General features: G+C 42.7%; 1 protein-coding gene across 5 annotated transcripts in view; it reads left to right on the top strand.

The window, feature by feature from the left end:
- TACC2 (transforming acidic coiled-coil containing protein 2) overlaps positions 1-8,087 on the top strand; it is a 129,353-nt gene extending 121,266 nt beyond the window's left edge. For all 5 annotated transcript variants that reach the window (XM_069020181.1, XM_069020184.1, XM_069020182.1 and 2 more), the window contains 5 exons: positions 19-62; positions 5,225-5,385; positions 5,741-5,847; positions 6,625-6,745; positions 7,520-8,087. In XM_069020181.1, the coding sequence (XP_068876282.1) occupies positions 19-62; positions 5,225-5,385; positions 5,741-5,847; positions 6,625-6,745; positions 7,520-7,585 (499 nt within the window). In that variant the 3' untranslated portion in view covers positions 7,586-8,087. The remainder of the gene's footprint in view (positions 1-18; positions 63-5,224; positions 5,386-5,740; positions 5,848-6,624; positions 6,746-7,519) is intronic.
- Positions 8,088-16,284: the final 8,197 nt, after the last annotated feature.

The following is a 16,284-nucleotide window of genomic DNA, read 5'->3' on the forward strand; positions in this document are numbered from 1 at the left end:
TTTCTTCCCCTCTAACAGAAAAATAGTTTCGGAATATGAGAAGACGATTGCTCAGATGATAGGTAGGTGTTCCTACTGTGCAAGATGCTCCCTGGTTGGAGTCTGTGGGCTTCATTTTGATGCTGGCTGCATCTGCTGATGCTGCAGGGAATTGTGAATGCATCTGAGGACACCAGAAAAGGAAAAGTCAGGGCCTTGTTTCCCAGCCAGCAGCCCCCAGGCAGTTCAGGTAACGCAGAAGGCTTAGGGCTTTCCCTTCTGAGCAAACTGGCCCATAGGAAACAGTTTCAAATTCTTGGGTTTCTCCAGGAGAGACTTCCAGTGACCTAAAAACCCCTTAGGCATCAGCTCCCAGCTGCTTAATGGCAGATTCCAAACTTAGCTCTTCACAACAACAGGGATTATCTGTGCTAAATGCATCGATCAGACCAAAACCGAGATTAACTTCAATCCCAGCTGGGAGGTTACAAGTGGCCAGTCCACTCCCCCCAGTTGATTACTGACACAGGGGTCTCCTTTAAGGTCTAAATTATGACAAGTTTTGTCTCAGTAATTAAAAATCACCTTTGCTAACAGCACATCCCACAAATCAAAGACTTGATGCTCCGTAGCACTTCAAACCCAAAGGTTGCAGGGCTCATGTGGTTCCTTGGCGTGGGAGTTCTGGCCCCTGGGACATGATTTTAAAGCCTCTTCTAAGATTTCTAAAGCTCTTTTTATCAGTCTGGCTGTAGAAAGCACCAGTGGCATGTACTGCCTTGTACTGCTTCAGCTTGAGCTGTGGGATTGGCTGAGTGGGATTTTGGGCTCTCCAAGGCCAAAACTGCTGGGAAGAGCACCAATGTCTGGTGCTTCTGCTTCCTTTCTGGATTCCCTGGCCATTGGGAGACATCCCAGCCTCCTTTCAAGTGAAGGCTAAAATGGACCTACAAATAAATAAATTCTTTGAGAATGACAACTACAATAAATAAGTAATTAATGAAATATATATAATAATGATTAATAAACACTGATAATATGCCAGGCTTCATTTTCTCTGGTGTTATGCCTCCATTGCCTTTTGTATGTACAAACTGAGCCAACTTGTTTCCTTCTGACATGGTGTCTGTCATTGTCATCATGCAGGTGTTAAAGTAGGAGTGACCAGAGTATGCAAAGAACTTAACTTCATTTTGGTTTATGTACATTTTGGTTAAACATACTCTGGTGTGGCTTCCACCCTTAACGTGGCCAGTGATATGGACACACAAAGGACCTGTCCTTTGCTTCTGAGCTGTGGCTACAGTTAGCAGCAGAAGTTTCTTTTTGATAACAAATTCAAATTCTGTTCTTGAGAAACAGATTTAGAAAAAAAAAGAATTCTGAGACTGCAGTGCAGCAGTTAGATACAGAATAGGAGTCCTGAGGCAGAGGCACAGCCTTGGTGTACACAGTACATTCCATCAGTGCCACTTCCTCTTGTTGCAAAGAATGAAGGATAATTTAAGCACTGGGCCATTGGCTAGGAGTAAATAGATCTTTAAACTTCAGGTTCAGAGTATCAGAGCTTCTCAGATGCTCTATGGTGAGTTTTTAAGGGCTATGGCTATAAGTTATTTAATTTGCTGTCCATTTGCAAAGGACCTGAACCAACAACAGCGACGCAGAAAACATCCTTTCTGTGTTAATTAGAGCAGTATGCAAATCCTACAGCATGGTAATATGTTAAATGTGAGGCTTCTCCCTGCATTTAACGTAAATTTTTGATCTAATTGTCCCTCCTGAGCTATTTATACAGCTCTGTTAGAAGGGCACTGCACGTAAACCAATTTCACCAAACCCTTTGATGAATATTCGATGAAGTTGATGGGTCCTGCTGAGCTTTTTGTAGGTTGGCATGTGTGTGTATAATGAATACTGAAAATACCTCATATTAAGAATATATGACTGCCTATGTTTGCCTCTAAAGGCACTGAAAAGCCTGCACTGCAAACAGCGATTGCCTTTGATTTCAAGGGCTATGGAAGGTTTAGTATTTGCTGTTATGTGTATGGAACTCAATATTACCCAACTTAGCTGCTGTGATTAGTTCATGCCACACTCTGTGTAGCCAGAGCTTGCAAGCTGTCAGTGTGGAGATCCCTGTTAGTGTCACTTGGCACATTTTTTAACTGGTGCTCTATCTTTTTTTTTCTTTTTTTCTTACACTTGCCTCAACCCCTAACACATTTTAGTTTACACTGAGGGATGGGAGAGAAGAAAGACCAGGTTTTCCAGGCCAGCCTGCTGCTTGTGCTGCTGCTTTGTGCCTGGTGCCCATGTTTGCTCTGACAGCCATGGAGCAGAGCCTGGGTGACCCCAGTGCTCCCTGCACCCCACCCTCCACACACCTGGGTCACAGCCAAAATCCCCATCCCAATTCCTTTTCACTGACAGATTTCTAATGTTGGTTTGGGGTTTTTTTCCTGTTAAAAATGTATCCTTATACTTTACATTTGAATACATTATGAACTCCTCCTTGTGAAAAACAAACAGATGTTATGCTTTGTGCATTACAGGTTGTTGCATTACTTATTTGCTGCTTTCCTAACAATTCCCGATTTTTCTATTTTGCTTCCGTTTTCGTTGCTTCTTGCTATTTGCTTGCAAAAACAAAACAGGCAAGCCTGGTAAGTAAAGCTTTTCACCAACTTTCACACCAGCATTTTGCATCTTTAGTTTCTTTTGCTTTTGTTCTCTGTTTGCTGCATTCCCATTAAGTCATGTGAGTAGTAGTGAGCTGAGCCTGAAAGCGGATCTGCTGGTGCTGCTCTGATTCTGTCAGTTTGGATAGTGTTAGCCCTGAGCATACTGCTGTTGTTGTTGGTGAGCCCTGGGCAGGGTGTGTTGCAGACGTGGAAGTAATTTAATTAAAATATTTCAATCACATGACCTCGTAAATATATTTAGAATTAAGTATGTGTACCTGCTTATCTAAGATTCGACTGGCAGGCTATTACCAGCACATATTATTGAAACTAAATCATAGTCTTGGAAAATAGAAGGAACTTCCAACCCAAACCATTCTACAGTTTTCTGAAAATACCACGTAAAACTCTAGTCCCCCTCCAGCCAAGTTTCTGTTTTTTGTAGCATTTAACCACTTTGGTTTGGGAGCATCACTTGGACAGGGCTTGGAGCCACCTGCTCTAAGAGTGGGAGGTGTCCCTGCCCATCGCAGGGGGGTGGAACTACGTGAGCTTTGAGGTACCTTCCAACCCAACTCTGTGATTCTGTAGCACTTGCCCCAGCTTCCCATGTGCAAGTTTAAATGGTGCTGGGGATAAAGTATTAGAGGAGCTGATCCAGCTGAGGAGAGAGGAGGGTCTGTGATGCACTGGGAGGAAGAAGAAGGGAGCATGACATGAATTGTCAACTTTCTGATTGCCCTAGAAACAAGTAAGGAAGTTGCTAAAATACCTCAGACAGCAGTCTGACAAAAAGTGAAGATGTGACATTAAATACATTAAAGTGTTTTGGATGATCATGTGAAGGAATCTCTTACCCTGCCTGGAGTTGCAGTGACAGAAGTGTTGCCAGAGAACAGGATCCCGCCAGGAAGGGGTTTGGAATTGTCTGGTCAGGGTGTAATCTCCAGCATGATTAAACAAATCTAGTGCTGGAACACAAGGAGACAGCTTCTCAGGTTTAGAAAAGTAAAAAAATGACAGCAAAAGGTTTTTTAATTTAATTGAGAACACATTGGTTTTGACATTATGGAGGAATACAGGGTGTCTCTGAGAAAGCAAAACAGAAAAGAATGTTTACTTTAAATAAAGTGTTAAACATATCCAAGTGATATGGTATTACAGGGCTCTGGCCTTCTCTGCCATGTCAAAGGTGTTTGTTCACCAGTAAAAGAAAGGTGTTACAAGCAGGTCCTGAGAGCCTCTCTGGTTCTTTTGATCTTCTGTATCACACAGAGCAGAGTAAGCTCAGGTCAGCTCTGCTCACCCAGCCTGGTGCTGTCAGGGTGAGCAGAGGAGCACAGACTGTAGCCCAGGAGCTGATGCACAGCATGGCATCATCCTGCTCTGGCCTTGGTCAGGCCTGCAGGAATGTGTATTTTTTGGATGGAATATGCAAAAGGAAGAGATTAATCTCGGTTTGGGCATTGACAGTATCAGCTTTGGCATTTTGGAGCTGACCAGCACTATAAATATGAAAACTTCTGAAAAAATAGTTTTCTGATGAAAACTTCTGTTGAAATAAAAAACCCAAACTTGCTTAGTTCTTTATGTTTCCAAATATAAAGGCCCAAATTAAAAGTTGTACATTGTGAAATGCCCCGTCCTTTTTTCCACAGGAGAACTTCTTACCTTATTTTAGTTTCTATCATAGATGAAGGAAAATGGTAATACAGAGCTGCTGTGTTCTGTGGGTGGGTTTTCCTTTCAGTATTGTTCAAAGGAGCCCTTAAAACATGGACACAGGAATCACAGTTTAGGATATGAAGGAAACAATGCAGTATTTTGGAAGACAATGCCAGACCTTTTTTTCCAGTGTTATGTGGCTATTCCAGCTTATTATGAAATCAATTCCCTTGAAAATTTCTCCTCCATATGGATTTGGATTCCTGTTAGGTTCTTCCCACCATCCCTGACTCAAATGTAACTATACTCAGGAGGATCTTGGTAGATGTTTTTTGCAGTTTTTTTACACTTAGGAAGTCTGTGTACTGTTGGATTTCCTTTCTGCCACTTGCTACAGTAATCCTGAGAGCTGGCAAAACACTGCTTTTCCAAGGGAAGAATTGAATTCCACTGGACAAAGTGCCTTGTTTGTTCAGGATTAGAAGATGCCAGCAGATGACAAGCATATATCAGCAATGGCAAATAATTGGTGGCCAGTGCTAGGAACATGCACAAATGTCCTTTCCTTCAGCTAGTGCATCTGCAGGCAAACAGGAAATCCAACACCTGCCTTTCCATGGGAACAGCCGAGTTCAGGGTGAAGAAATCATCAGTACAGAGATACATTCACATTTTCCCCCAACATCAAAATACTTAAATATCACTGGTTTTAGCAACTGTTTTCCAAAACAGGCTTGTGTCTTTATATAAATCTGACTTTTTTGGATCCTGTAAACTTACTATTACACAAATAGAGCAGAGTACAGTAGAGACTGTAGATGACAGTGAAATCAGTGTTCTTACTACTGTTACCCTTCTGAAAATCTCTTTTCCCTACTACTCTCTTCTTTCAGAGGATGAACAGAGAGAGAAATCTGTCTCCCACCACACTGTTCAGCAGCTGATTGTGGAGAAGGAGCAAGCTTTGGCTGACCTGAACTCGGTGGAGAAATCCCTGGCGGATCTTTTCAGGAGATATGAGAAAATGAAAGAAGTCCTGGAGGGGTTTCGGAAGGTGAATCACATTAACATCTCCTTTAAAGAGCACAGCTGGGTGGGGTCTGTGTACCACTGCTGCTGAACAGAAGGCAGGACTTGTGTTTCCAGCTAATTCTCATGTCCTGCATCGGGTCTAAAGTGCATGACAGATTGTAATCCTCAGGTGAAGGGTTGCAGCCAGCTACCAAATGCAACCAGAAAAATTGTAAAGCTTTTTGCATTGTGTAATACTCTCCTTCTGGTGGCCTCTGTGTGTGGGTGTCAGTGCTGGACTGCAGCCCTTCAGACAGCTGTGTGTGACTCCCACAAACAGGTGCCTGTTCTGCATTTTAACCTCTTGGGTTAAATTTGATGTCATCTTCTCTTTTAAGAATGAAGAAGTGTTGAAGAAATGTGCGCAGGAATATTTGTCACGAGTAAAGAAGGAAGAACAGAGGTACCAGGCACTCAAAATTCATGCTGAGGAAAAACTGGACAGGTAATTGAGTCATGGATTCACAGAATGATTGGAAGGGGTCTTACTTGTTTCCATGGGCAGGGACACCTTCCACTAGACCAGGTTGCTCCAAGCCCCATCCAACCTCATCTTGGACACTTCCAGGGATGCTGCATGGATTGTACACATATTTTTTCAGGAGTTCATGCTGCAGGGGGATTCCCATGGCTGGACCTCACATCCTGAACTGCTCCTGCAGTATGCAAGGCACAGGCTGCTCTGTGATAGAGGCTGGAAAAAAATGCCATAATTAAAATTTCTGTGATGTGCTGGTCCATACAGAACACCTTAAATTTTGATGTTTATCTAATGTCTTTATGTTTCTTTAATGTGTTTCCTTGAGAAGATCAAGAAGGAAGCCATTAGCCAGTTTCTTTTTTCTAGATTTACATGTAATGACCAATTAAGCCTTTCTAGGAATCGCATTCAGGACTCACGGTACAGCCCCCTGAACTGGAGATCAGGTTTAGAAACTGCCAGAAAACACTTCTACCTGAGTCATATTTGTGACCTCAGCACAGATATCTGAGAGAAGCATGAAGGGAGCAACACAGACATTAAGAAAAGACTCTTCAGCCTCTGCTGAGTAAGAGAGGGAGTTGTGAAAAGTCTCTAGGGACTAGTCTGAGAATATATCCAAGATGTGCAGAAGGCAGCCCTGCCCTCTTCCCCCATTTCTTAAGGTGCTGTCCACCCTTGGGCACCCTCTCCCCTTTCCTGTAGAGAACTTGATGTGACCAAAACCTGTGTTTTTTGCAGAGCCAATGCTGAAATTGCACAAGTGAGAGGCAAGGCCCAGCAGGAGCAGGCAGCGTACCAGGCCAGCCTTCGGAAGGAGCAGCTCAAAGTGGATGCCTTGGAGAGAACACTGGAACAAAAGGTAAATCAGGAGTCTGCTCTCCCTGGAGCCACGCTCTGCCTGAGGATTGTCCTGCAGCTCCCTGGCCCTGGGGACAGCAGCACTGCCCAAATTTTAGGACAAAGCCCACCGTGTGCACCAGCTGGACCCAGGTTTGATCTGAGCCCAAGTGCTCGGGGCTGGCTCAGCCTCAGCCAGAGCTCGGGGTGCACCTCTGCAGCCCAGGCCTTGGTTTGCTTCAATTCTCAGGTTTCAGACCTTGCTTTAGTTTTTCTCTCAGGTTCTGTTTCCCTTTTTAGTGCTAGCTGTAATTCCAGTGCTAATTCCAAAGTGTCTGTAGGAAATGCCTATTTATATCTCTGTGTTCTCTAGCTCAGCCAAGGGAGCTTGCTTTGGCATAGTACAGCCCGTCCTTGCTTGCAGCTCTGCAAGACAGGCTGAAAATAATGAAAAAAAAATAGAAAAGTGCAGCCTAGAAACAAAATTCCTCTATGTATTATTGTGGTGTGCTGGGAATGGCTGCTATAAAGCTGTCTGCTTTGGTGCTGAATTTGATTTATTGTATTTGGAAAAAAGCATTTTTTTGAATGCATATATAGCTGTACTGTGGATATGAACACTTAGTTGTGCTATATATGTACATATATCTGTACATATAGATATCCTGTTCTCAGCACTGGAGAAAAGTTAATTTTCCCACACTTCTCCCAAAAGTTAGATAATATTAAAATTAAAAAAACCCTCATCTTAACACAGCATAATAATTTTCATAATACTTCATGTTTTATTTTCCAGAATAAAGAGATAGAAGAGCTAACGAAGATTTGTGATGAACTGATTGCCAAAATGGGGAAAAGCTAACTTTTAACCAAATTTCTGGACTTCGATATTGAGTGCAATATGACCATTGGCACACTGATGTCCATACATTTATGTGGACAGGTTATATTTTCACTTTTTCGTATGCACTACTGTATTTTCTTTCTAAATAAAGTTGATTTAATTGTATGCAGTACTAAGATGACTATCAGAATTTCTTGCTATTGTTTGCATTTTCATAGTATAATTCATAGCAAGTTGATCTCAAAGTTCCTGTATCAGGGAGATTGTCAAGTTCTCTAAGAAATTACAAATTGCTGATCCTAGCCTTCCCTTTGTACATGAGTTCCCATGTTGGATGTCTTTTGGATTTAATATAAACATGTATTACTTGCATGGGGACTCTTGCCTTAAGGAATGTAAACTTTATCTGCATTTGCTGATTTGTAAAACAAAATTTAAAAAAAAAAAAAAAAAGGAAAATGCATGTCACAAATGAAATTCTCTATTGTAAATAAATTTTTTCGTTGAAAGTTGAAGATAAGTATGGCTCTGTTTTATGTCCTTCACTTGCTTATTTCAGCACCAGATGCTCTTGGGAATTAATTCCTTCACAGAAAGCACTTCATGGGTCACTGCTTGGAATACTTTGTGGGTCACAAGAGTATGCTGCTTATGTGCACATATCTAGGTCTATATCTTACTCTCTCTAAATATATATATATATGTGTGTGTGTGTGTTGGATTTGGACCACTCAAGTCTCAAGCACGGGCTTAATCCAAAATATTTAATGCTCTGACCCTGATCCATCAAATCCCATGGGCAAATGTAATGAGGCTGTTGGAGGAGTCGAGGCTGTGGCATGTGGTGATGGGATGGTTTTTAAGCATGTCTGGCACTGAAAGGTGAATACATTTGCTCCTTCCTGCTCCTGGAAGAATTTGCCTGCAGGGCTCGTGGAGATGAGGTTCGTGTGATTAGAGGTGCAACCGGAATAAGCTCGCTAAGTAGCACTCTGCACACCTCTTTATCCTGTAAGTTATCCTCTGCAGAGGATTAGGGATGTAAGAGAAGCATTAAGGCTTTAATAGCAAACAAACTGCTTTCTTTGGCTAATGGTGCATCTCTTGGATCTCCATGATGTGGACAGTGTTCAGCCTGGTTCTTGTCAGCTCCCTTTTTGTCCTCAAAAGTAAGTCAACTCCTTTTTCTTTCCTTTTTTACTTCATTTGCATTTCCTACCTCAGGCATGGCTGAGCCTCTTTGCTGTTCTGGGCTCCTCTCCTGGGTTGGGTTGGTTTCAGGTCATTTTGTGTGTGTGGTTAGCAGCACAGAACTGCACCTCTGTAAAGATAAATATGACTGCTAACAAATGTCCCTACTGACAGCAAGGGGGGGATTTCTGCTCTGCAAGTTCCAAGTGTGGTATTTTAAATACCTTTCAGACTCGTGCTTGCCTTTGAAAATACCATGTAGTTTGAACCAAGGGAAAGAAAGAGGATTGAGTTATGGTTGTAATGTTTAAAGAGCAGAACTCAAGCGACACTGTTGTGCTTTCCAGCTGAATTGATACTTAGGAGAAAAGGAAAATTGGATCATTGTAAGATTTTATGTGCATAGAATGTGCTTTTTCATGGTACTGTGACCAAAGATCATGATGGAGGGGGAAAAAAATAACTTGTGGGCTCTGCTCTGAAAATGTTACGTGAAGATGTGGAGGCAGTTACAGAACATCAGATGGTTTTTCTATTATTTTAAGTGCAGATTGTAACAAATAATCTCTGGTTGATTTTTTTTTTTTTTTTAAACCAGCATCTGAACCATTTCTAAAAAAGAACCATTGATAAGATTTGCAGAATCTTTGGATTTTCTAAAACTTCTTTGCCATTTTTTTGTGTGTGTGCTCGAAACAACATTAGAAAGGCTAATATTTTTAAATACTTTTTGTAAACCCTAAACAGTACTGCTCTGAGTGGTGTCTTCTCCCTTCCCCCAGGTGAAGCACTGCAGTGTTACACCTGTGTAGGTTCTAGTGATGATGACTGCAACAGACAAGGAAGTCAGCAGTGTCCAGGCCATGCAGATGCCTGTGCAGTCATTAGAGGACAAGCAAGTAAGTGTCACAAACAGGTCAGACTCGTTACATCTGTCATAAATAAATAATCAGTGTTGGAAAGAGAAGAATGCGTAGTAAGCTAAGGAGAAAACCAAAAGTAAATGTCTCCTCTCAAAATAAACCTCACTAATAAATCTCAATCCTAATTTTGTTGTATCAGCAATGTGACACAAAATCCCACTGGGAATGATTTGTTGGTGTGCCACGATGAGCTGCACCCACTCTGTGTGAAAGCTGGAAAGGCATTTTAAGTATTGTCCACTTTTTACTTAAGTGACTTACCTGGAAACTAGGATATGGAAAAGAAGCTGATGAGCCCCTGCACTAGGGGCTATCCAAATATCTATCCAAAGATATTTGAGCTGCCCTAATTGCCTCTAAGATAAGTTATTTAAGTGGGAGCTTGTGGTGTGCTGCCGTGTGTTGGGATGGTATCATTTATTTGTGCAGATCAGCCAAACCCAAGGTTGTTGCTCAGTGCTGGGTGCTCAGGCTGGTCCTGAGGGATGCAGGTGGGAGCAGGTGACCACTTGCAGCCCCTCTGGGCTCACTGTGGCTCTGTTGCAGGTGGCATCATGAAGTCCTGCTCGTTCAGGTCCTTCTGCGAGCGGGCGAGGAGGGACGGCTCGAGGGCGCCCGGCGTGAGCATCCACTGCTGCTACTCCAACAACTGCAACGCCAGGAGTCAGGCTCCCAGAGTCACCAGCTCCAGCAGCTATTTCTCCCTCCTCGTCTTCACACTGCTCTGGCACCCCTTGTTGAAGCTGACATGAGGGGAGAAAGAAAAAAAAAGAGTATGCTGAAGCAACAGTTCTGCCTTCTTAGCAAGGGATGATAATATTTCCTAATCACATTGCTCCATGTACCATATATCTCACTAGGCAAAAAGCTGTAGGAAGGCCTGGCAGATGTTTAGATAAAAATTGTTTCATCTGCTAAATAGGCCTTGATCTCTGTGTAAGAGATGCTGCCCTGTTGTTTATCCTGAGGGGTTGATTGTGCAAATACGTAACATTTTCCTGCAATTTAGATAAGGAGAAATCTTTGCTGCAGGTAGCCTGGTAGTAAGGTAAAAGGCAAATGTCTGCTAAATGCTGTTTACTGTTGGCAGACATTCAAAAGCAAGCTAAAATTTTCAAGTACAAAGTGACTGAAAATTCTAGCAAGCAAGTTAATCTTTCAGAGAGCATTGGCATACTGGACAAAGCCCAGGAAACTTGAAATACAGATGATTTAGTATTAATGCAAACTGGTAAGAGAAGGTCATTAAGGGAATAATGCATGGAGGTATATTGTATTGTATTGTATATTATATCCCTGGCAGTGTCCAAGGCCAGGTTGGATGGGGTTTGGAGCAACCTGGAGTAGTGGAAGGTGTCCCTGCCCCTGGCAGTGGGGTTGGAACTGGATGGTCTTTAAGGTCCCTTCCAACCCAAACCATTCTATGGTTCTATGCTCGTATTTCCTGGGAGAAAAACACCTTCCAGTCTTCTCTTTTCTGTTCCTTTGAGAATCTTACCACAGCACTGAAAGAAGAAGAAGAAAGAAGAGCTTGGAAGTTGTTTTTGAACTGGCAAACTCCATCCAAAGATTGGCTCAATCTATCTCCCCTGCTGGTTTTAAAAACAAGTGGTTAATCCCTGTCTTGTAGGCAAATTATAACTTGAGTTTATAATTCTTCTTGAGGTTTCAATTATGTAGATAATTCTCTACTGTCCTAAACTTCAGTCTTTGAGAGTGAGAGTGTGTGTATATCTATCTATCTATCTATCTATCTATCTATCTATCTATCTATCTATCTATCTACCTTCCCCTTCAGTGATGTGTTTGAGTTGAGGTGGTTTATGTATCCTGTTCATTTTGCAAAGTGAATTAAATTACTTGGAGGTCTTTAGAGGTGTAAGGGACTAAATCAATATTTTTAATAATCCCTCTCATGGCAGTATTACCAAGGAAATGATCCAGAAAGGGTCACATAGTAGGAGAAATTGTGCATCACTACCTCCTTTGATCCAAAACTCAGAACACCAGGCAAGCAGATGAGTGATACTTGTAGATTTTAATGTCCAGCTGTGATGATCTGGTCCAAACCCCTGGCACACAACATGCACAGGATTGGCTTAAAGTCCAGCTGGTGTAACTGAAGTAGAGGTGATCTTTCCAGTTCTGGTTTTAGTTGCCTAGTAGGAAGAAGGTTAGGTCATCAAATTTATGGAACTCACAAAATACGTGGCAAAGTAGTTTTTCCACTAGCTTTGTGTTGTGACTTTTTCAGTATAATTCTTTGAAAAATCAGTTCCAGGTGGTGAGTCGTAGCATTCTTCACATTGACCAAAATTTTATTAAGCTTGCAAACTCTAGAGAGCTGCTTCAAGGTAAACCAGTGAACCCTCCCTGTAGAGTGTAACCCTTGCCTGCCTTGTAGCTGCTGCCTGTCACAGGGGCCGAGCTGTCTCCTTGTTTTACTGAGCTCTTTTCCCAGTGTGGATCCTTCCATCATCTTGTGTAGATTGTGGCTTCAGACTGGCTGGATTCTCCTGGGGTTTTGTTCAGATGGGCTCAGACAAGGCAGTTCTGCTCTATTTTTAGTCTCTAGGCACTAGTCTGATAAAGCTGTTGACTATAAAGATTGCAACAATGCAGCAGATCTTGCCTGAGAATGTTAATTTGGACTCCAGTGTCTCATCTGTATAAAAATCACTTAAATTGGTGTAAATATTTTTCATTCTCAGCTTGAAACAGTTCCTTCAATCTCTTCTGCTACGGGCAGCAGGTATTGATTGTATCTTTATCTTTGTCTGGCTCTGTAATGATAAATCTGTATTGAATGTAATCTCTGTATGTGCTCAGTGCATTTCCTTAATGAGTAAATAAATTACATGCAATGGATGACATTGTCTCTTGATAAACACAACTGCTTCTTTTAATTGGGATTTCCAGCTGCATCTGGCGCTCTGTTTTCCTGCAGGAATCCTGTTGGGCTTTGTTGTTTTGTTGGTTTTTTTTTCATGTGGGATACATTTCTTAAATCTATTGGATAAAATAGTGAATGTTGATAGTGTTCTTGCTGCTGTATTTCCATGGTAAAATAAGAAGGTAAATCTCTTGACAAACACCATCTGTCATTCCTGACGGCAGCCAGGACCGGGATCTTCAGGCAGCTCCCACCGCCTCCGTCCGATCCTTTCTCCCAGCACATCACGGGCCCTGCTTTGCTTTTTACAGCAAAAAAGGACATTTTTTCCTGCCTAATTATGACCCTGAAGTGTGCCTGCATGTGGGTATCTAGGAAGGATAAACCACTTTTGTGGATTGGTGTTTTCAGAGCAGTTTCACGATGGTTCTTGGCATAAGCATTGACAGAAAGACAAGCACAGAGAAAATAAAAGAAAAAGAAACAAAATAGAAGGAATATTTTTTAAACACCATTAAAAATGCAAAAAATATTTTAAAGTTTTCATTGCCATGACTCTGCAGAGTTATTCCCAGTCACAGGGAAAAGAGAAGGTTGGTTGTTCTGAGGTGTAATTCCTGGGGCAGCTGCGGGCTCCTTCTCCCTTCCTTAATGTCACAGCAGAGAGGCTGATACCGAAATGCCTTCTGCTGCAACTCAGAATGACAGGACTTCTTTTTCATCTCTTATGTCAGCTGGATTTTTGTAGGCACTCAGTTGGGTAAGTGTAACTCTGCCCTCTCACCTCCAGGGAAGGAGATTCATGATTTCTAAGTGAGAGAAACTTCCAGTTCTAACTAAAGCCCCAAATCACAATTTCCCTTATTCCTTTCTATCCTCTTGTTTTGGGCAGTACAAACAGCATTCTCTTATTTTCCTAGTCTTCTCAAGGGCAGCAAGGGGCTCTGGGACCTCCCAGGAAGGCACAGCTGAGCAGAGTGCCTTCAGCTCTCCATAAGAGTGAGAATTTACCATTTAATTTTGTCAGTGTTCATCCACACCCAACTTTTCCACAGTGAGTGCAAGATACCAAGTTATCCCTTGTTCTTGGTGAGGAATAAGCAATTCTTGTGGCCTTTAAAATCTAGATCAGAGAAGATCAGCTCAATACTGGTTGTGCAATTTGATGAAAGTTTGAAGTACATCTTGGCATCACAAACCACAGTTTATTTTTTAACCTTTTTTCCTCACGTGAAATTTTTGTCATGCATCTCTGTCCAGTAGGGATTAAACAAAAAACATGCTGGCAGCCAGTGTTACCATGTCTTTGTGTGCAAAGAAAGCCCAGCTGTGAGAGATTTCATTGTGAGCATCACTCCAAAGGGTCTCGACCTTTCTGGACCTGCAGATGTTTAGGACATAGCCTGGAGCTGTTGGCTGTGGCTGGTAACATGCCCTGGTGGAAGAGTTTTATGCTTCTGAAATCAGAATTCCTGACTACAGTTCCTGGAGCCCAAGGTTATCACCCTGCATACACATCCACTCCCTCTTATCACCCACAGCCAGCAGTGCACGGGGTGGTTTTAATTGGTAAATTTGTGACATGCTCAGATGTGGCATATTTACTCACACCAGAGTGGGGAAAATGATAACAGTGTTAATCCCTAAAGAGTGTAGCAAGAAATCTGCCGTGTTGGCGGTGTAGGTACAAGTAAACTTTCTTAGCATCTGAAGAAAAAAAACCCCACAACTGAAAAGCCAGTGTGGGATTGAGTTTGGAAAGAAGCAGCTCGTGGTGCTTGGCAGGGTGGCGTTATGGAAAGTAGGTCTTGTCAAAAACATCTCATTTGAGGTTACAGATTTCTGCTGATAGAGGCAAATACATGGATTTTGCAACACATTTCAGATAAAATTGCAGTCGTGATACACAGACTGAGAGTTCAAGAGCCAGGAGAGTGAAAGACTGCAAAAACAAGTTCTCAGTGGAAAATCTTCCAAGTGGTGTCTTGACACAGGCGAGCTCCCATCATCTCTCCAACAACCTCGGGATGGTGCCATAAGAAGTGTCACAGAGAGAAGGGGCTGTCAGAGCTCTGTCATGTCTGCATGGAGATTTTCCTGCATGTTGCCATAGGGACGGGTTTCCAAGGGAGACAGGTGATGCACTTTTCTGGAATAAAACTAAAGCAGAGGAATGAGAGTGGGAGGATGGGGCTGAGCATTTTATCATAGAATCACAGGATGGTTTGGGCTGGAAGGGACCTTAAAAATCACCCCCTTCCACTCCTTGCCCTTCCACTATCCCAGGTTGCTCCAAGCCCTGTCCAACCTGGCCTTGGACACTGCCAGGGATGGAGCAGCCACAGCTTCTCTGGGGTACCCTGTGCCAGGGCCTCCCCACCCTCACCCTCACAGGGAGGAATTTCTTCCCAATTTCCCATCCAATCCTGCCCTCTTTTTTAGCCACCCAACCCTCCTTCCTTCCACACCTAGCACAAGTAATCCATTAAGGATTAGCACTTTTCCTAAAATTCCTTACACCTTTTATAGCAACCTGACTTAGCCCCACAGGCAATATTTCTATCAGAATGACCCTTTTAGCTTCAAGCCCAAAAGACCTGCAAGTATGAGATAATGTTTGACAGGTGAAGGGGAATTTCTCTCTTGAAGTTATTTCTCTTCTCTGAGGACTTCCTGCCTTTCATCCTCACCAAAATGGTTTTAATTTTTTCCTTTAAATGCTCACGGGGGGAAGGTATTTGAAACACTGGCAGAGACTCAGCCAAAAAAACAAGGCTGCTGTCCAAATCACTGATTGCTACTGCCTTCATTGGAGACATTCAAAGTCTTGTTTTAAGCAATGCCAGTCACCCTCAGTTTCTGATTTTCAGTGAAAAAAAATCAGTGTCTGCAGATCTGGAGCTCAGGGGAACTGGCTGGTGTCTCTTCAGCCAGGTCAGAGCTTGGTTTTCCCCAAAGGAACTTCTGATTCTTGGGTTTGCTCCTGTGCTCTCCCAGCCTTCAGAGAGCTTTTGCAACATATTCTTGAGATCCTGAGGATGTTCATCTCCTTTTAGCAACTTTTCTTTAACCCTTTTTACAATTTTTGGAGGGATTTCCAATGAAAATACAATCTCCACAAGTGTGTGTATTAAATTCAAGTTCTCATCCGCATGTGTCACTGCAATGACATTCCTAATAGAAGGATAATCTCTGAATTAATTGCCTCTTCACACTCTGGTGATTACCAGCCCTTATCAGCACGGTATGTTTTGCTCTATTTTACTTTGTGCTGAGCATTTGAAGACTCAATGGCCAAAGCTCCTATGAGCCAGCTCCAGAGGAAATTTCCTGCCCCACTGGTGCCTGCCAGGGCCCCAGGCTCTGAGTGTAACACAGGATCCCTTCAAATCACAGCTGAGGCTGCAGAGCTGGGACTCAGGGCACACTTCTGAAGAAATCTGCTGTCACAGAGGGGAAATGAGCACCTTTGCAGTATCCAGTGGCCTCAGGGAGTTTTTGAGTCTCACTTCTGATGCGCTGCATCTGTGAGAGCCAGGCATGGATGGGGGAGAGCAGCAAGGGACAAGCCCTGCCTTCATCTCATTTAGTCCTTCCAAGGGTTAAGGTTCACTTTTTGGAGCTGTCTTTTTGGACATCTCTTTTGCACTGTACCATTAACAGTGCTCATGAGTACTTGGCAGTCTCCATCACTTGTTTCCACATCCTCC

The sequence above is a fragment of the Aphelocoma coerulescens genome, chromosome 6 (assembly GCF_041296385.1).
Source record: "Aphelocoma coerulescens isolate FSJ_1873_10779 chromosome 6, UR_Acoe_1.0, whole genome shotgun sequence".
NCBI lineage: Eukaryota > Metazoa > Chordata > Aves > Passeriformes > Corvidae > Aphelocoma > Aphelocoma coerulescens.